Source organism: Moschus berezovskii, chromosome 20 (assembly GCF_049115385.1).
Source record: "Moschus berezovskii isolate FMDL1 chromosome 20, NW_MosBer_1.0, whole genome shotgun sequence".
In the NCBI taxonomy this organism is placed as follows: Eukaryota; Metazoa; Chordata; class Mammalia; order Artiodactyla; family Moschidae; genus Moschus; species Moschus berezovskii.
The window spans coordinates 67,031,927-67,051,362 of record NC_142479.1 but is presented as its reverse complement, the minus strand read 5'-3'; the positions used below and the strand labels follow the sequence as shown (position 1 = coordinate 67,051,362).

Here is a 19,436-nt window from a genome sequence, read left to right as displayed (position 1 = left end):
ATTTGTTGTCCTTAGAGGTTAGAAGACAGGAACATCTAATTTTGATTTCATTATTTGCTATAAAATTTTGAGCTGCCCCACATTTTTTTTTAATTCTCCTTCATAGTATGACTTTCTAGATTTTATTCCAGTCTAAAGATGACCTTATCAATTGCACTGATCCCATCGTTGAATAAAGATACAGACTCCTTTCTTTTTTAATGTTTGTATTTTTTTACCTGTCAATTTTTTTTAACCTTTTAAAGCTTACTTATACATAAATTATGTTAATTTCTTGTATTCTTTTTGTACCTGATGTTATTTGAGATTATGTGAAAAACTAATTTTGCAATAATTCAGAGGTTTGCATTAAAATTGAATCCCACTGATACACAGTCCATGGGGCCACAAAGAGTCCAACACAACTGAGCAATTAAGCACACACGTCATAATGGCAGTATTGGCGAATGCTTTTGAATCCATCAAAAGTAAAAATTGCCTTCCTGTTGACTTAGTTCTAGCCCTTTATTCTTATCCCACAGCCAAAGTCCTAGAGTTTGAGCCCGCCTTTTTCTAAACCAAGAGGATTATCATAGCATAGTTTGAAAGATAATTATTTTGTTGGGTGTTTTTTTAAACTCTTGAATAATCTTAACTCTAAGAGAAACAAAAAGTAATCCTTTCAGAAAATTGGTGTATTGGGCACTTATGCTAGGCCTGAGGAATTCGACCCTTTTAGAAAGTGGTTATATCAGAATATCCTGTGTTGTATAATTCCATGTGTCTGATTAGCTCTAAGTAAAATGATAATGTGCCTATATTAGTACTCTTTAATACAAGAACCACGTGACCTCTTGCTAGGTAATTTTTCTTTTTTTTGACAGAGACTTAAGTTTAATGCAGCTTTATTTAGAACAAATCCATCTTATATTTTAGAAGAGTTTTATGAAAACAGATTGAGGAATAGGAAATTTTGGAGTAATACAAATTTAGCTAACTTTGGGCTTTTTTACTACATAATTATATTGTTAAAAGTATATAGTTGAAAGGTCAACAGAAAAATTTACCATTTGGGCTTTGGCAAGTCCCTGATTTTGGGAATTCCCTGGTAGTCCAATGGTTAGACCTTGGCACTTTCACTGCTGTGGCCTGGGTTCAGTCCCTGGTCAGGGAACTAAGATTCTGCAGCTTAGCCAAAAAAACAAAAATTCAGTTTTTGACCTCGTTATTTTGATCCCATAAGCGGATATAAACCTCAGAGACATCATTTTTGGATTCTTTTAGTTGGCAGTTGATTCTCAGACTTCATAATGCTCTGTATTAAAGGAAAGTGAAATTCTAGTTTATTAAAGGTTTCTTGGCGCTTTCTGACCACTGGGTGATCTCTTATAGGCAGACAGAAGATAAATGCTTTATAGTCTCATCTAGCCAGTTGTCATTTAATTGAGGACTGTTTGCTGGGTATCTTTAAACAAGAATAATGTAGCAGTACTTCCACAGATAAATGATTTTGAGGGAAATCTGTTAGTGTATGCATTATGTAAATCTCATGAGCTTAGCTTGATTGCATCTGACTGTGTTTTGGAAAATCCAGGCAATGAACAGTATTTAAGTCATTATTGCAAATTGCAGTAACATTGTAAATACATTACTCTAGAGCACAACTTGTTGCACAGTGGAAGTCACTGGAAGCATTCCGGAGCAGCCTCAGCAGGAATGAGTTAAATTACCAATAAACGTTTCTGGATCTTGTTTGCTTATTTATCAAGGAGAGCTAATTCCTTGCAGGACAAAATTGAGAGCTCACTGTGGCCTTCAGGCAAGCCTACAAAATCCCCATTAATAAGTGTTAAGTGCCCATGCTAAGGGTAGCCTTAAATTTAGCATCTAGTTGATATTTGCTATCATCTGAATTAATGATTAAAGTGAAAATTTGCTTAATGGTTAAGTTTTTTTGTTTTAATCCAGCTATGTTAGATACTAAAGAAGGCTTCCCCACCATCCATATGCATCTGCTTTGACTGGTGGTTTCTCTCAACCTACAAGGACTGTGGCTTATTGGTGAGGGCAGCTGAACAACTCTGAGAGCAACTTAGAGAAATCCATCTTGAGCTCCTTCTCTGGAAATAGCACCCCAGATAAGTGCCCAAAGCAAGACACTCTTGTGGACCTGCTTCCTCCCGCTTTCAACACATTAATGCCTGAAGGTGAGGTCTCCTTCCTGTGTGTCTTAGCAGCTATTAGCTCACTTAGGTAATGAGAATCCTGCAACAGCCTGAGCACCACTCACCTTTAGGCTTTCCTACCAGACCTTTGCCTAAAGGTTGTTTTTCTCCTTAGGAAAGATGCTAGATCGGAAGCGTGGTAAAAGTCAGGTTGCATTTAAAGCTGTGTTACTTTAATTAGAGGACTGGTCTAGAGATTATTTTCCAAAATGGGGATGATATGTGCTTAATGATTGAGTTTCTCATTTTGTTTTGTTTTTGATCCAGCTGTGCTTGATACCAAAGGAGGTTTTCCCACATACGCATCTTCTATATTTTGCAATTACAACTGTGGACAGTTATGGCTGATCCTAGTAGATTGTCTTCCCTTCTTTTAACATCTTGGATGAATTTTGGGGCATACTAATGTGTTATGTGAAGATGGATGTTGAATGTAAGTTTCTTGTTATTCTTAGCCAATATATGAAAATTGCAGTTAGCCTGATTGCTAAAAATGTCAAGGATTTGCAATCAGTATCCTTCTGGACAATGTAGTTTTCTTACCATATAGATTCTTTGTAGAGTTAACCTCAGCCAGCCACCTTAAATATCTGCATGGGCAACAGAGAGATCAGTGGAGAAAGTTTGGGTAAAGTCAGTGCTTATGAACATAGGTATGGGGTTTATTTGGGGGGGTGGGAGTGTTCTGGAATCAGACTATGTTGATGGTTATACTAAAAACCACTGAAATGTATACTTTAGAATGGTGACTTTTTATGGTATGTGTTACTTCTCAGTTTTTTTTTAAATAAAGGATTGTCAAAATCAGTGTATATGAGTCCCTCCTACTCAAGAGACCTTGGACACATGGCCTGTCAGGGCTTGGTAATATCATTCAGCATGGGAGAGCCCACAGTTTTCAAAAAGCTCCTTGGCACCCTTCTCCCAGCCTTCTCAATAGCTTCATCCATTCTAGGCAAATGCCTCCATGTTGTAAGTCTATGGAGATTCTTTTAAGAAGTGAATACTCAGCAAGTTTGAGATTCTAGTTGTTCGTAGTTGTACTTTAAATTGTCTCTGAATTGATAACCATTATATAGAACAAGCACACTTTTCCCAATAGCTTCGTAAAATGAATTGTGTTTAGTAGGGTGGGTGGGAGGTAGAAGAAATTGTTGTTCTGCTAAAATGAACTGATTCTGTTCATCCAGTGTTGTGATAATTGTTTTAATGATCACATGGGCACTTCTGTAAGGACAGGCCATTTGTTTCAGGCATTTAAAATGATATCAATGGCTATAATATTTTTAGTTCAAATAATCACAATTAACTTTTAATTTCTTTATAAAATCCCTCAACTTTCACCCCTTTTTTCTTTGCCAGTGTGTAGAATTTGACAACAGTTTCAAGAGCTGATGAGGAAGAGAAGATGGAAAGGCGTCTAGCGACTTAAAAATCTCATAGCGTTTTCTGTGAGGTGACCTTTTTCCTGTTAGTGGCTCAGTTTATTTAGGAGACAAAGATATCAAGGCCTGTGATAGTATTGTCATGTCATTTCTGAGCTTACTGAAATCCCCCCTCCCTTTCCTTATTCTTTATATCACAGTTTGCTTTTTATCTTCATAAGTTGACTCATTTGTTTCCCATTAGTGTTTGAAACATCTTATGGCCACTGTGCGTCCTAACAAAATGACTTCTTGTGAGAAGCCGATGGGTGTGCCCACCTTCCTATGAAATTTTGGCCTATTCACAAAACTACTGCCATTGAAGACAGATAGTTAATGCTTAGGAAGGAAGAGGTTGATAAAACTTTGGCATGGTGTGTTATGACTTGAAAGTTTTTAAGCAGTGGTTTTTCTGTCTAAGCTTGTATTCATTTTGGTAAGAGCGTGACTCTTTTTATTTTACTTTCACTGCCAAGAAGTGCCAAGCATCTGGTAGTTCAGTATTTGTGTTAAGTCAAACATAACGTAAATTAGACTTCTCTGGTGGTCCAGTGGTTAAGACTCCATGTTTCTAACGAAGTGGGTGTGGGTTCAGTCCCTGGTTGGGGAACCAAGATTCCATGTGCCGCATGGTGCAGCCAACAAACAAAACAACAACAAAACCCACATCAATTAGAAGCACACGTTTGTGTTAGTTAAAACCAAAGCAGACAGATGTTTACCATTGAACTAATTACTTTTATAATGAATACACAAGGTGAATATTACGTACCCAGTAGAGTATGCTGAAGTTAACGTTTTCTGTTTTTATTTTATGGTATTGTAATTATGGCCTGTCAAAACCTCCCTGACGTGTTTTCAACAGCTTCTAGAGAGTCACTTATACTTATTTGTTACTGCTGTTTTTCCTGTAGCTCAATGAAGAAAAACATAGTTAACAGTCCACATGGTGTTTAAGAGTAGGGACACCAGGGCCAGACTGTCTTGAGTTGCAAGGCCAGCTCTGCCACTTAATAGCTGTGGGATCTTGGGCAAGTGACTTCCCTAGTGCGTCGGTTTCCTGGTGATACTGATAGTACCTGTGCCAAGGGGTTGTTACGAGGATTCAGTAAGTTAATGTATATAAAGTGCTGAAAACCCTGCCTGGCACTTGGCACAGTGAAAGCACTGTTGTTACTCAGTATCTGAACAGTGCCCAGGCTACTGCCTTCAGTAGCATTGCTGTCCCCTTCAGCAGCTTGAGCCTGTGTTGTCTTCAGAGCATAGGCCTCTTCTGTATCACTGGAATTTCATTTCAGTCGCAGTTCTTACAGCCGTCATCAGCCTGGTTATACCTTACGTGATGAATGTGTTCTAAACTGATCTGCTGTTTCAGGGATACAGACTTTGTCGTGCAGAAAACTGTTCAAAATAACACATAAGTTCAAACTTTGTACTAAAATGCTCATCAAATTGGAAGCTTTTCAGGCCAGTTCTGAAAAGTTTCTTCTATTTAAGAAGACTTTGAATCAAAACAAGGTGTTATCTAATTTAGAGAAGAATAAACCAGAGTATTCAATAGTCCTCACATATTCTCCAGAATCAATGATATGAGTCACTGATTACATGAACTTGCTTCAGTTTTACCTGTTGCAAGATCCTTAGGCCAAGGAGACAGTTATAGAAAGAGGGAACCAGGTTCACCATTTGGTACTGTTCACAGTTCGTGTTCATTCTTGGGGCTGGGACAGTTCACAGGTGTCAGGTCTTCCCCAGTGAAGAATGGACTTAATTCATTTGCAATGAGTGACTCCCCACCTTACATTTTTGCTTGCTAAAATGCCTGTTGTACCGTGGGTCTCTGTGTATGTATTTGTGTTAGGATAGTTTCACTATATCTCGGAGTTGCTCCTGGCCCTAAGGTCTTTGGCTAAAACCTAGTTATAGAATCAAAGCCTGTCTTAAAGATTTAGACATACACAGAAATTCACTAGATGCTTATTTTGTTTGCCTGAAGAATACTCTTTGAACTTGCTTTTTCTGCCAGAAAGAATGTTCTAAACCAGGATCACTTCAGAAGATAGCACTTTACCAGAATTTATCAGCGCTTTATCCAAATATTTACCAGTTACGAATTTTAGCTCTTTTTTTTTTTCCTTTTTTTAATTTTGGCTGCTCTGGGTCTTCATTGTGGCCCACGGGCTCCACAGTTGTGGCATGTAGGCTTAGTTGTCCCGTTGGCATGTGGAATCTTAGTTTCCTGACCAGGGGTCGAACCTGTGTCCCCAGCTTTGGAAGGTAGATTCTTAACCACCGGACCACCAGGGAAGTCCCTGGTGCAGTTTTTTAAAAAACCTTTTTTTTTGGTGAGGGGGTGGCAAATCCTACTGGTGTGGTTATTGTTATAATGTTGTATGGTTTCTGGATTATATTGGGTGTGAAACAGAATGTGTTTGTAGATCTTTACAAACATTGAATCTAGAACTGCTAATGGTTTACCTAACTTTTTCAAAAATGAGGAAAGATTTCTTCGCAAATTGTAAGAAATACTTACTGTTACACACACACACATAAATAATTTAAGATTCTTGATGTACTGCTTATCTACTCTTATAATATTTTTGAAATTAAGGATTTTATTCTCAAACTTAAAAAGGAAGAATCTTTGGTAAGCCATGAAGTATGAGCTCTGTGACCAAATTTCTTTATAGGAGTTATATATGGGAGGAAAAAAAGTAGCCAGTAAGGTTAAGATGAATATGGAAGACAGTAGATTATATTAGTAGATACGTGTCATTTGAGTGTTTGGACACTACAATAGCAAGTTTTTTTGGTGGGGGCTTGCTTGTTTTTCCTTTTGCTAGTTTCAGAATCCTGTCACGTTGTGACTGGGTCTCAACAGGGAATATTTAAGAACAGGTTTGTTTCTTGCATTTTAAGATTTCTTTTTCCACGATAAAGCTTGTATATTGCCTGAAACAGACAGAAGTCAGATTTTATAAGACTAGCTGTAATAAAGATGAACAGTGGTGACTTATTAGGGACATGGGTACATCTGTCATGTTGCCAGATCTCTGTGGCCCCCGTGGGAGGCTTAGGAGCAGTGACTGCTGACTGGCTAGGAGAACAGCCAGGCTCCCAGGAGCAGGGCCGTGACCTCCCGGCTGCGAGGCGTCCCGGGTGGGCTGCCCCTGTTGGCTCAGTCTGTTGTCTCCTTTCTGCTGGGCTCATAGATTGCTGTTCGTTGTGCCCATCGGGAGTCCTGAGCCCACCCAGTGTTGCCACACCATCTCTTCCTGTTGCTTCTCCAGAGGCCATCATTGTCTTGCCCCTGTGCCTTTTTGTTCAGATCTGACCATTCTACATATGAATCCACTCAGACTTTACATATCAGAAGCAGGATGACGTTTTAGGAGTCATTCGTTTTACAAAAAAGTTTACCACAGTTGACTTTTCACTTAACTCTTCTGACTTATTAGCAGCATATATCTTTTATTTGATTTTGGATCAGATAGATTCCCTGTCAAGTTGTCAGTAAAATTGTAGACTTCTTTCCTAACAAGTTTTCTTTATCTTAAATGTAAAGTTACAGTAAAGAAAAGTCATGATAACCACTGAAATCAACCATTAATACTGGATGTATTTTTCTTTCCAGTTTTTCTTTCTGTATATAGTTTAGCTAGTTGTCTGGTTATATTTATATGTTTTTTTTTTTTGACTTAATGTATCTCTGTTTATCTGCACATTCCCAGCAACAACTACAGAGCAGGCCATCCCACTGGTTGCTTTTCTAGTCTGCTTGTAAGGCTGAAGATCTTAAATTTAGCGTTGAGTGTGAGGAGCAAGGCCGTGCAGACATTGTGGGGAAGGTAGCTAGAGAAGTTACTGGTTTCTTAATCGCCAGGAGAAACATCTAAGTTGCCTCTCAGTGTTTCGCTGGGTTAGTGCACAGCTGCTGTGAACAGGCTTATATCACTTGGGATGCTTTAATGTTTTTGCTTTTTCTTGGACCAACATGTCTTGAACACCTGCTGCAAGCTGGCTTTGTTCAAGGGTACAAAGATGAGCAAACCTGGCTGTATACAGAGCAGTTGAAATTCTCTATGGTGGGGGCATACCAGCTGTGTTCAAACAGTGTGGTGGAGACACAGAGGAGGGGGCGATTAAAACCCCCTGGGCAGGGCAGGAAACTTTCCTGCAGAGCGAGGCACGGCACAGAAGGGGGTCTGGAGGCAGGAGCAGCATGACCAGAAGCGTGGAGATGGACAGTGAGGGGAAGCTGTGGCGTGTTGCGGAGCACCCCCCCCTCAGACAGAGGCTGGCAACTGCGGCTCTGTGCCGGACCCACCCAGCTGCCTGCTTGTGTGTGGCGGGTGAGCCGAGAGCAGGTTTTACATTTGAATAATGTGACACATGAAAATTACATGGAATTTAATTTTCAGCATCCATAAATAAAGCTTTATTGGAGCCCGCACTCATTGGCTAACATATCGTCTATGACTGCATTTGCAGTTTAACCACAGAGTTCAGTAGTTCTGATGGAGACCAGGCGGTTGCTCTGCATTCACACATGTGGTGGAAATGGCTCTGAATTGCCGTTCGGTGCACTACAAATCACGGTGACACGGTTACAGCTTGACAGTGTTTCTAGCGCCACAGTGTTTTATTTATTCTTTATCACCGGTGCCTAACTATCATGTCAAAACGTCCGAGGAGGAGAAAAATGGACTTTAAAATGCCGTGTTTTTAGGGCACAGCGGAGTGGATTTTCTTGACCCTAAATTAGTTGGCCGAGCTATCTGTAATTAAAAAGCTGTGCTGAAAGAGTCCATCAGCATTACCAGACTACACAGTTGTATATTCCCAACTCATAGGCAACTCATAGGCAACTGTCAGAAAAATTAAAATTTTAAAGAGACTGTTTTGTTACAGGGGAATTTCTTCACAAAAATGAAAATGAGGCCTCATTTGTTAACCAGGCAAGGGAAGCCATACTGATATTGAATTAATTAAATTGCATTTGATTGCAGGAACTGAAGAAATATGTCCAGAGCATTTGTTTAAAGAGTGTTAGCCGTTCAGCAAGAACAATTTCTCAAAATGCCGAGGTCAATGGGAGCAACATCAGTAGTCAATTAAAAACCAGGCAAATGATTTTGTGTAGTTTTTCTTGGCTCTTGATGAGTCAACAGAAGCTGTTTAGTTGTTCTATTCATGGAGTCAATGCCATGTTTGAAGTGACTGAAGAAGTAGCCTTTTTGAATAGTCTTAAAACAACTGCAGCTGAGAATATTATCAACAAAGACAGAAAAATACTAATTCAGTACAACCTGAAGTGTAATCTGTTAATATCTGTCACACCAAATGATGGTCGGAATATGTGCAGAGCAGAAAACGGTTTAATCTGTTATGAGCTGTTGAAATGCCAAGACCAGTGATGAACTTCTCTCCCTCTTGTGGGATTCAACCATCCTCAGTTCCATGAATTTTTATCAGAAATAAACGGTGAATATTCTGACATGCCCTTCTACACAACTGTTTGATAGCTTGGCAGTAGTAAAATTCTCTTGTAGTTTTTTGAATTGAGGGCCGAGATTGAAATTTTTCTGAAAGAATAACCATTTTCAGCCTCTACTACTGAATGCTGAATGGCTTTGGAAATTAGCTTTTGCTGCAGACTTGGTTTTTCTTAATTCTTTCTAAAATTACAAGGAAAAGCATCACTTATATGCAAACTTTATATTGTACTAAAGTCATTTTGACAACTAATATTTGAATCATAAGTCAAGCTGCCTTATACACTTTCTCTGCTGCTAAAAGTTAAAGGTGAGACCTCTCTTCCTACACAGATTTCCGTTCCGTCACTCAGTCGTGTCCGACTCTATGCGACCCAGTGGACTGTAGCCTACCAGGCTTCTCCGTCCATGGGATTCTCCAGGCAAGAATACTGGAGTGGGTTACCGTTTCCTTCTCCAGGGGATCTTCCCGACCCAGGGATCGAACCCGGGTCTCCCGCATTGGAGGCAGACGCTTTTAACCTCTGAGCCACCAGGGAAGCCCCTACACAGATTTACCATGGATAGAATTGTATTAGTGTCCTGATACTCTTCTCTTAATCACTTTTATCTGAAGGTTTTGTGTAAACTCCTTATTTGCAAATATTTTGAAATATGGAAATTTCTCAATAGGAATACAAAGGAAATTCCCATATTTCAAAATATTTGCAAATAAGGAGTTTACACAAAACCTTCAGATAAAAGTGATTAAGAGAAGAGTATCAGGACACTAATACAATTCTATAAATGTCTTCCGAAACTAATATATGCTCAGTTAAAGTCATGCTTGTAGAATAACAACAGCACTTGGCAGGACTTATCTATGTGAGCAGACATTTCCAAAAGTGAAATTGGTCAAATCCTGTTACTTAGTCAGTATTAACAGATGAACATTTGTAACCAAGTTTTGATACAGGGGACCCCCAACTTTGCAAATGTTATACTTGCCCCCCAAGCCCGTTCTTATTAGTAGACCTGTATTACCAAAAATTGTGGCCAGTTATTTATCTTCAACAATAAAAATTTGTGGAAATTTGTTTTTTCTCTTGTTATGTAAGTATCTACATAATATCCTCAGTTTGGGCTCTTAGCCCTCAAAGTCTAAACTACTTACTGTATGGTCCTTGGCAGAAAAGTTTGCTAACCCTGCTGTGGAGGTCAGCCTGCTGGTGGGGGGAGTGGGTCCCTGGCTGCAGGGGTGGCAGAGTGAGGCCATGCCAAACGCTCTTCTTGGCGCAGTGGGGAGCTAGATATGGATTGAGACACCAGCTGCTTCTCGCCTGTTGCCTCCAAATTTACATAGTTTTTCTAACAGTCATCTCAAGTGCTTTTCTGTTTATCCAGATTCTCCTCACACTCCTCCCCAGAAGAGTGAAAAACCTAAATGGATAAAGCTATTAAATGAGACAGCTTGGAATAGGATTTAGTTGGAATTCCCTGGTGGTCCAATGGTTAGGACTCCGCTTTAAAGCACTGCCAAGGGTGCGGGTTTCCTCCCTGGTCCTTGGAGCTGAGATCCCGCAAGCTGCACTGTGTGACCAAAAATAATAAATTAATAAAAAGTTTCGTTGGAAATTGAGCTGGTAGCAGTTAGCAGTTCTTTTCACACCTACTTAAGAGTGATATAATTCACTGAATTTATTGTTAATCCCTTATGTGTTATCACTGTTGGGTTAATGGGCCAAGTGAGTGAATTCAGATATCAAGTAGGCAGATTTTTGTCATTTTTTTTTAGAACTTTGGAAAATAAAAATAATCCAGTAAATATTAAAAGTATTATTTGATTGTTTTTAAAAAGATAATTGCACGTATTTGACTTAAAGTTTTTAGGGAAAAGTATTAGTTTTATAAAGCAATTTAGTACCTTGATACCTATGATTATATTTGTGTAAAAATACTGGGAGAAAATTTACCAGAAGTCTAGCATTATTTGTGGTGGAACTTAGGATAATTTGCCCTTTTTTCTACATTTAAAATTTATAAGTAGACATGTTATTTTCACAATGATTTTTTACTTTCATAAATAAACCATTTTCAGTTCAGTTCAGTTCAGTTCAGTCGCTCAGTCGTGTCCGACTCTCCGCGACCCCATGAATCACAGCACGCCAGGCCTCCCTGTCCATCACCAACTCCCGGAGTTCACTCAAACTCATGTCCACAGAGTCGGTGATGCCATCCAGCCATCTCATTCTCCGTCGTCCCCTTCTCCTCCCGCCCCCAACCTTTCCCAGCATCAGAGTCTTTTCCAGTGAGTCAACTCGTCTCATTTAGAGGATAATTAATATGATATCCTAAACAGGAATGAGTGATGGCTTTGATTGAAAGTCAGCCCCCGGTGAGACAAATGTGCAGGCACTGCTCCTTAGTTAAGGTGAGCCCTTGACTGACTGCTGCTGCTGCTGCTGCTAAGTCACTTCAGTCGTGTCCGACTCTGTGTGACCCCATAGACGGAAGCCCACCAGGCTCCCCCGTCCCTGGGATTCTCCAGGCAAGAACACTGGAGTGGGTTGCCATTTCCTTCTCCAATGTGTGAAAGTGGAAAGTGAAAAGTGAAAGTGAAGTCGCTCAGTCGTGTCCGACCCTTAGCGACCCCATGGACTGCAGCCTACCAGGCTCCTCCATCCATGGGATTTTCTAGGCAGTAGTACTGGAGTGGCTTGCCATTGCCTTCACCGTTGACCGACTGCAGTGCCCCTCTAACCTTCCTTGACACTTCTGCTGGGCGAAGGTGTGGCTGTCTCCATCAGCTCTTATTTACTCAGGGCCCGGGTGGTTTCTCAACTCATCCTGGCCACAGTGGGTCACCGAGGCCTTGCAGTTTGCAGCTAGTCTATGTTCATTGACGTTTATCCATGAGTGGGGTGCTCCCAGGAGGTGGTATGGGAAGAATTGGGCTCTGTGGCCCTTTGCGTCCCTCAGATCTTGAAGTGGGGCCAGGGTGGCTGGTGAGTCTTCTCTCTTAATGGAGGATTCCAGGATGACTTGGTTTTCCTGAGAGCTGGTTGAATTGAGGAGAAACCTTTATGGAATAGAAACATGGGTTGGAGCTTAAAGGAGAAAATTGTGCATTTCTTCTGAAAATTTGTTTCATTTCATGAAAGAGTGATTTCTGAGTGGGTTTCTCTTTGCTGTATGGGCACTGCATTGCCAGTTAGCACAAGGTTGGAGGGGAGCAGTTTGGTTCCCAGGTGGTGTATGGTACAGTTCTGTTAGCAGAAGGTTAGAAATTTTTCTCCTTAATTATTGTTGGTTGACAGTGAGTACTCTGCCTGCCTGGATTTGGTCATTTGGCTCCTTTTCTCATAAGAGGCTTTTATGCAGGACAGTCTGCCCTATCCGCTGAGTTACAAATTTCCTGCACTGTGGTCCTTTTCACAGGGCAATAGTTTAGGCTTCCAGCTCTCAGTGTCTGCCTGCTGGAGGCATCGTGAAGCTCTTGGTATTGCTTTGTGGACTTTGCCCCTTGTGCGACTTTTTATTTCTTGTTATATTCATTCAACAAACTTTGTTACTGTAGTGGGTTCTTACATGCTTGGTATCAAGGACTTTATAATCTAGTAACAGAGGAAAATGTACACATTATTAATATGCAGTGCAGGAGAAGGGCTATAAGAAATATCTAGAGAAAGTGCCATAAAAACTTAGAGATGATAACTTAAATGGAGACGAGGGAGGGGGAGGGTAGGTAGAGGTGAAGGAAAACTTCATAGAGGTGATGGCATCAGAAGGTTCATTACCTTTGAATTCAGCCTTAAAAGATTTTTCCAGGTGAGAGAGGGGAGAGGTGCAAAGGCAGGGAAGTTAAAGATCTCTTTGCAAGACACCAAGGACTCCAGAGTTACTGCAATCAAGAGAAATGAAGCTGGAAAAGAACACTGGGCCAAATGTGTAGGGCTTGAAATGCCAGGCCAAATAGCTGGTCTTTATCAGTGGCTACTAGTGGAAGCTAAAGGCTTTGAAGAAAGGAAGAATTCCGTTTGGGCTCTGGGAGGAATGATGGGTGCAGTGCAGCATCCACTGGACACCGGAGGCCAGAGGCAAGGGGCCCATTTATTAAAAGGTCTTAAGTGTCTGCCCCACAGCAGTGGTGATGGAGATGAAGAAGCGTCAGATGAGGTAATCTGCTGCCTCCACGTCTGTTCTCCGGGGCATCCCTGCCAGCTGGAGACCTTTGGAGCCCCAGCATCTGCATGCAGCACTGTGGACATTGCTGCCCCACGGAAGCAGGCTTGCCAGGACCTCTTTCTCCAGAAGGACAGGCAGTTCTCTGGACAGCCTCCTTGGGTTTCTGCTGAGGCGCTGATAGTGAGCAGACAGGTGCCACTCCTTGGGTCACTAGATTTAGCAGAGAAAATACAGGAGGCCCGATAGATTGACATTTCAGATAATGGAAAATTTTTTAGTGCAAGCATGTCCCGTGAAGTATTAGATTTATCAAATTCCAGTGTAACTGCCTGTTCTGTAATTAATCTGCCAATCCTGACTACTTCTCACTCTTCTCTGGCCCTGGGTTCTGCTTCCTCCCCCCTATTCCCTACCTGTTACCTCCCGAATGAGTCTTCTTTGGGCTGGGAGTCAGGCAGAGTATGTGCTGCCCGGGAGAGAGCAGTCTAGCTGCTTGAGGGGTTAGTGTCCCAGCTCAGTGCCAGGGTTTGGTCCCTGTGTACAGCACACAGGGCAGAGTTCTGTCTGTAATCAGACAGGGAGACAAGGAGAAACACCTTGTGTTCCAGTGCCAAAGATGGTGAGAGAGGCCCTAGGCAGCCTTGCAGGGCTCAGCCTGGTGTCTCAGGATATACCTGCAGCCTGGAGATGCTGTCCCTAAAATTTGGCCCCTCTCACACCTCACCTCCTCATCACTTCCCTTCTGGAGTTCTCCTACCCTACTCAGATTCCACAAAGGCACTTGGAACTCTTCACCTCCACATACTGTTTCTAAGAAGGCTGAGTGCCGAAGAACTGATGCTTTTGAACTGTGGTGTTGAAGACTCTTGAGAGTCCCTTGGACTGCAAGGAGTCAAACCACTCAGTGCTAAGGGAAATGAACCCTGAATATTCATTGCAAGGATTGATGCTAACGCTAAATCTCCAATACTTTAGCCATCTTGATGCAAAGAGCCAACTCATTTGAAAAGACCCTGATGCTGGGAATGATTGAAGGTGGGAGGAGAAGGGGACAACAGAGGATGAGATGGTTGGATGGCATCACCGACTCAATGGACATGAGTTTGAGCAAACTCTGGGAGATAGTGAAGGACAGAGAAGCGTGGTGTGCTGCAGTCGTGGGGTCATGAAGAGTCGGACATGACAGAGCAATTGAACAGCAGCTGTTTCTAAGCTCATACTGTTTCCTTTGCCTAAAACACCCTTCCTACATTCTTCACCCACAAGTCCCTCTCCTTCCCTTTCCCATTTCTCTGTGCCAGACTGGGTCAGGGTCCTTCTTCTGGGTTCCCAAGGAACCCACAGCAAACCTTCCTTACAGCCTTTTCCACAGTTGACTGGTTGCACCTGTTACTAGTGTGTCTCCCATGATGATGCAGGCTTCCTGGGTGAGGACCCGTTTCATCAGTGTCCTCAGTGCCCACTGCCACCCCTGCACACCCCTGTGCCTATTGAGTACCTAGGTGCTCAACAGATAGATGCTGAGTGAATGGGACACTGTTTGACAGCTTTCCTGCCCCTTAAACACCTCTCTGTGATCTTTGGGGAGCACCCACCTCCGACTTTCCCTCTGCCCGGTGCGGAAGCCTGGACGCTTCTCCACACTTCAGGGCTGGAGGATTATTTTTTTTTTTTTTCTTTTGGCCCTGTTACATGGCTTGCAGGATGTCAGTTCCCCAACCCTGCGTTGAACCCAGGCCCTCAGCAGTGAAAGTGCGGAGTTCCAACCACTGAACCACCAGGGAATTCCCCTTGTCTGGGGGGATTTTTCAGCACTTTAGTTAGCATCAAAGAAAACCTGTCTGGAAGGTCTCGGCCCTGTCCTCACACCTTCGCCGTGCCCAGGCTGGCAGGGCCCTGAGCACCCTGGAGGAGCCAGAGACACGGACTGGACCTGCTTCCCTGGGTCCCAGGCCTCCCGACTCCAAGTGGAGCTCACAGTCTGGACAGAGGCTCCAGGGCAGTTGGTCCCCCCCGATCCCTTCTGCCCACAACCTTCTGTGCCTTCTAGAACCATCCTCCTCACTGGCATCAAAGACCCTCTCTCAAGCCATTTGTTGCCCTCATTGTTAGGACTTGAGGAAATGAATAAGAACTGGCCCGCCTGCCTGTCGCCCAGTATGTGTGTGGGGTGGGACGGGGGGAGGGGCGATGAAGCCAAGAAACGCTTCACCAGGGCACAAAGAGAACAAGACACAGACGGATGGTATGGTTCTGTAAGGGGGTAGGGCCCTCTGCTGGGTGGTGATGGCAGGTGGGGCTTGGAGTTCTCTTGGTTATTAGATGCGGAGTAAAGGAGAGAGACGCAGGTTGGGAAGAGGCCAGAAGGACAGCCCCCAAGCCGGGGTGAGTCAGGATGGAAATACAATACCTCAGTCCTGCATGTGGTCGTTCCTGAGGCCGTCAGGGGAGGCATGGCCAAGAGGGAGTGTCTTCAGATGCTTCTAACATGAGCTTCACAGACGTTTGGGTGATGCTTTAGGAAACGTCTCTGGGAAGAGCTTGGCAGAGAGGACAGTGGCTACCTGGGACAGGGGTCGGGAGGGACACCTGGTGACCTGGGTTTTCAGCCCCAAAGCAGCAGCCTTCCTGGCGCTCAACCCGGTGCCCATCCCTGCTCCTGGGATGAACGAGGCCTCCTGGCCTGGCAGGCAGATTTGGGCAGCAGAGACCCCGCAGGAAACTGCAGAGAGGGCCCTCAAGCTCCTGTCTGCAGCCTTTCCCCTGCGATCAGTGGTTTGGCCTAGGAAACTTCGGGTGTACTCAACCACTGAGGAAGTCCTCTCCTGGTCACCATGGGAGGCAGCTGACCAGGGAGGGCATCTGTGGTTCTGCCCTTCAGGCTGGCAAGGGACCTGCATGTCAGGAAGGATCTTCACGCTAAGGTCCTGCCGTCAGCCGGGTCTTCTCTGGTGTCTCAGTGGAACTGGCCGCGCAGAGTAGGGCCCTTGGGGGACTGGGTGGCCCACGTCTCGCTGGGAAGCAAGGGCCGTGACTTCGCTCCTGGCCTGCTCACCGGGGGCTCCCTCTGCAGGTACCTGAAGGAGTTCCGCACTGAGCAGTGCCCGCTCTTTGTGCAGCACAAATGCACTCAGCACCGGCCCTACACCTGCTTCCACTGGCATTTCGTGAACCAGCGTCGCCGCCGGTCCATCCGCCGTCGGGACGGTACCTTCAACTACAGCCCCGACGTCTACTGCACCAAGTACGACGAGGCCACGGGCCTCTGCCCAGAGGGCGACGAGTGAGTGCCGGCCAGCCTGCCCTCCGAGGAGCCCGTCTCCTGGGTCAGAGGCTGCCTTCAGGGGACTGCTGCAGCCTGGCCCGCCTTCCGGTGACCTGGACCTGGGCTCAGAGCCTGCTGTCCCCCAGGGGAAGCCCCTTTTCCTTTCCCCACTTTGGAGAGGTCTGTGCAGGCCTTTCTTCTCCTAAGCCTGAAGGCCACGCCTGAGCCAAGGTGGCTTCCTAGGCCTCCTGTCCTGGTCCCCTGTAGCTCACAGGACCCTATCCTCAGCCTGCGCAGTTCCCACCACAGCCATTTACACAGAGCCTCACCAGTTCCCCTTTTTGCTGACTCTGAATATTTTGCCAGGGCTTCCTCCAGTGGCTCAGTGGTAAAGAATCTGCCTGCAATCCAGGAGATGCAGGTTCGATCCCTGGGTCAGGAAGATCCACTGGAGAAGGAAGTGGCTACCCACTCCAGTATTCTTGCCTGGGAAATCCCATGGACAGAGGAGCCTGGCTGCAGTCCATGGGGTTGCAGAGAGTCGGACATGACTGAGCGACTAAAAGAACGACAAAATATTTTGCCACAGAGCTCTGTGAAGAGACGGCATTAATAAACGACAAGCGTAAGGAGGTGGCAAACCTGGGAAGTCTCCGGGCACACGTGACCCTGCCTAATGTGTGCTTCCCCCATGCAGAGGTGGCAGTGGGGGGCCATCCTGGGGGTTTGTGGGTGCGCCTCACTGGCCGTCTCGCACCAGCCCTCCCCATTCTCTCAGGGATCAGAGGCTTGCTTATCCCACCCCCAGCCTAATGCAGTGCCCAGAACTCAAGGCGGTTTGCTTCTCTGAAGACCCCTGATCTGGGCAGCGTGTGTTCTCCCAAGAGTGCCCCCCAGGAAGCTTCTTTTCAGGATGGCCTGGGGCCCCAACTGAGTAGCCTTTAAGAAGCTGACATGTAACGCCAGGCCTTCTCAGGCCCCGCTTGGGGCTGCAGCAGTGGGAGGGTGGCTCTGTTCCACAGTAGGACTTGTCACTTGCTCGCCTGCTCGACCCCCATCAGTGCCTCCTCCGGGTCATGAAAAGCCGTCCATGGGCAAGGAAGGGGCAGGGCCGGGAGCCCCGCTGCGGTGGGGCGGTGAGTGAGCTGCGCCCCCCATGTTTCAGGTGCCCCTTCCTGCACAGGACCGCGGGGGACACCGAGCGCCGCTACCACCTGCGCTACTACAAGACGGGGATCTGCATCCACGAGACGGACGCAAAGGGCAACTGCGCGAAAAACGGCCCGCACTGCGCGTTCGCCCACGGGCCCCGCGATCTGCGCTCCCCCGTCTACGACCTCAGGTGGGCCGAAGGCCATGCCGGGCTGCTGGCCGAGGGCCCCGGGCAGGACCGCAGCTGGCGTGCAGAGCTGGCGCCCTGCTGCCTTCCTCCTCACGCCCCCTCCCTGCTCTGTCTCTCCTCCGCTGCTCTCCCCGCAGGGAGCTCCAGGCAATGGAGGCCTTGCAGAATGGCCAGACCACAGTAGAGGGCAGCCTGGAAGGCCAGTCGGCTGGGGCCGCGAGCCACGCCATGATAGAAAAAATCCTCAGTGAGGAGCCGCGGTGGCAAGGTAAGGGTGGCCACACCATGGCCAAGCCCCTGCCACCAGCTGCCTGTGCTCTCCCCTGTCCCCCGCATAGACTCCCTGAGCACCACCCATTGCCTTCTCCACCCCAAACCACCACCGCTCCTGGCAGGCCTGTGCCCCCTCACCCCACCTCACACCAGCCAGCTGCAGCCCAGTCCTGCAGGGGCCCTGCTGGGGGAGTCTCCCCTGGCGCCCCTGACCCTGGTCCTGTCATCCCAAAGTGTTAGGGGTTTCCCTGGTGGCTCAGACAGTAAAGAATCTGCCTACAACGCAGGAGACCCGGCTCAGGGAGATCCCCTGGAGAAGGGAATGGCAACCCACCCCAGTATTGTTGCTTGGAGAATTCCATGGACAGAGGAGCCTAGCGCTCCCTAAATACCTTGAGGGGCTTTCACGCATACGTTGCTGAGCATGTACATGAGTAGGTGTATTCTCAGCCCTCCCGAGGACTCCCTGTTTACTCTGACCTGTGAGCTTCTCTAGTGAGGGATGGTGGCGTCCTCTTTACCTCTCTCCTGGGTTGCAGACTTGGCATTGGCCCACAGGGAGGGGGCCCTGCTCATTCCTGTCACCAAAATCTTGGCTTCTGGACCCTTCCCAGTAGCTTCTCCTTTCCCTTCCCACACCCTGCCCACCTGACCCCTGCCTCTGTCTCCCTGTGCAGAGACTGCTTATGTGCTGGGGAACTATAAGACGGAGCCGTGTAAGAAGCCCCCGCGGCTGTGCCGTCAGGGTTACGCCTGCCCCTACTACCACAACAGCAAGGACCGGCGGCGGAGCCCCCGGAAACACAAATACAGGTCCTTTGGCCCCAGCAGGCCAGCTGTGGGAGAGGGGTGGCAGGTGACAGTTCAGGGCCGAGGCTGCTTCCACTGTGCTCCCGGTGGGGGGGAGGGCAGGGAGACCAGCCCCAGGGGTCGCAGGACCCCACTACAGGGGAGGGGAATGGTTAGGAGAGCTGAACGATCCTTTGGCGTGAAATGAGGATCTTTCACTAGAAACCTCTCTAGTTCTGACCCAGAGGGCTGTCTTCAGGGCCAAGCCAGGATGTGGCTGTAGCCTGGCTCTCCTTTAGTGGCAGTGCTGGGGGGAGGGGAGGACTCTGCTGAAGGGAAGAAAACCCTGTCCAGGCTGGGCAGGGAAGCAAAGCCTGGCTTCTGGCCTGAGTAAGGTGCTCGCTCTACAGCTGATCTTTCCTGTTTCTGAGCCTGGCTTTGCAAAGCCGGGAGACCTGAGAGGGGCCCTGAGCTGCGATC

General features: G+C 46.0%; 1 protein-coding gene across 3 annotated transcripts in view; it reads left to right on the top strand.

Annotated features, from left to right (window-relative positions):
- UNK (unk zinc finger) overlaps positions 1 to 19,436 on the top strand; it is a 32,723-nt gene that overhangs the window by 2,270 nt on the left and 11,017 nt on the right. For all 3 annotated transcript variants that reach the window (XM_055408575.2, XM_055408577.2, XM_055408574.2), the window contains exons 2-5: positions 16,361 to 16,570; positions 17,718 to 17,894; positions 18,032 to 18,162; positions 18,845 to 18,980. In XM_055408575.2, coding sequence (XP_055264550.1) covers positions 16,361 to 16,570; positions 17,718 to 17,894; positions 18,032 to 18,162; positions 18,845 to 18,980 — 654 coding nt within the window. The remainder of the gene's footprint in view (positions 1 to 16,360; positions 16,571 to 17,717; positions 17,895 to 18,031; positions 18,163 to 18,844; positions 18,981 to 19,436) is intronic.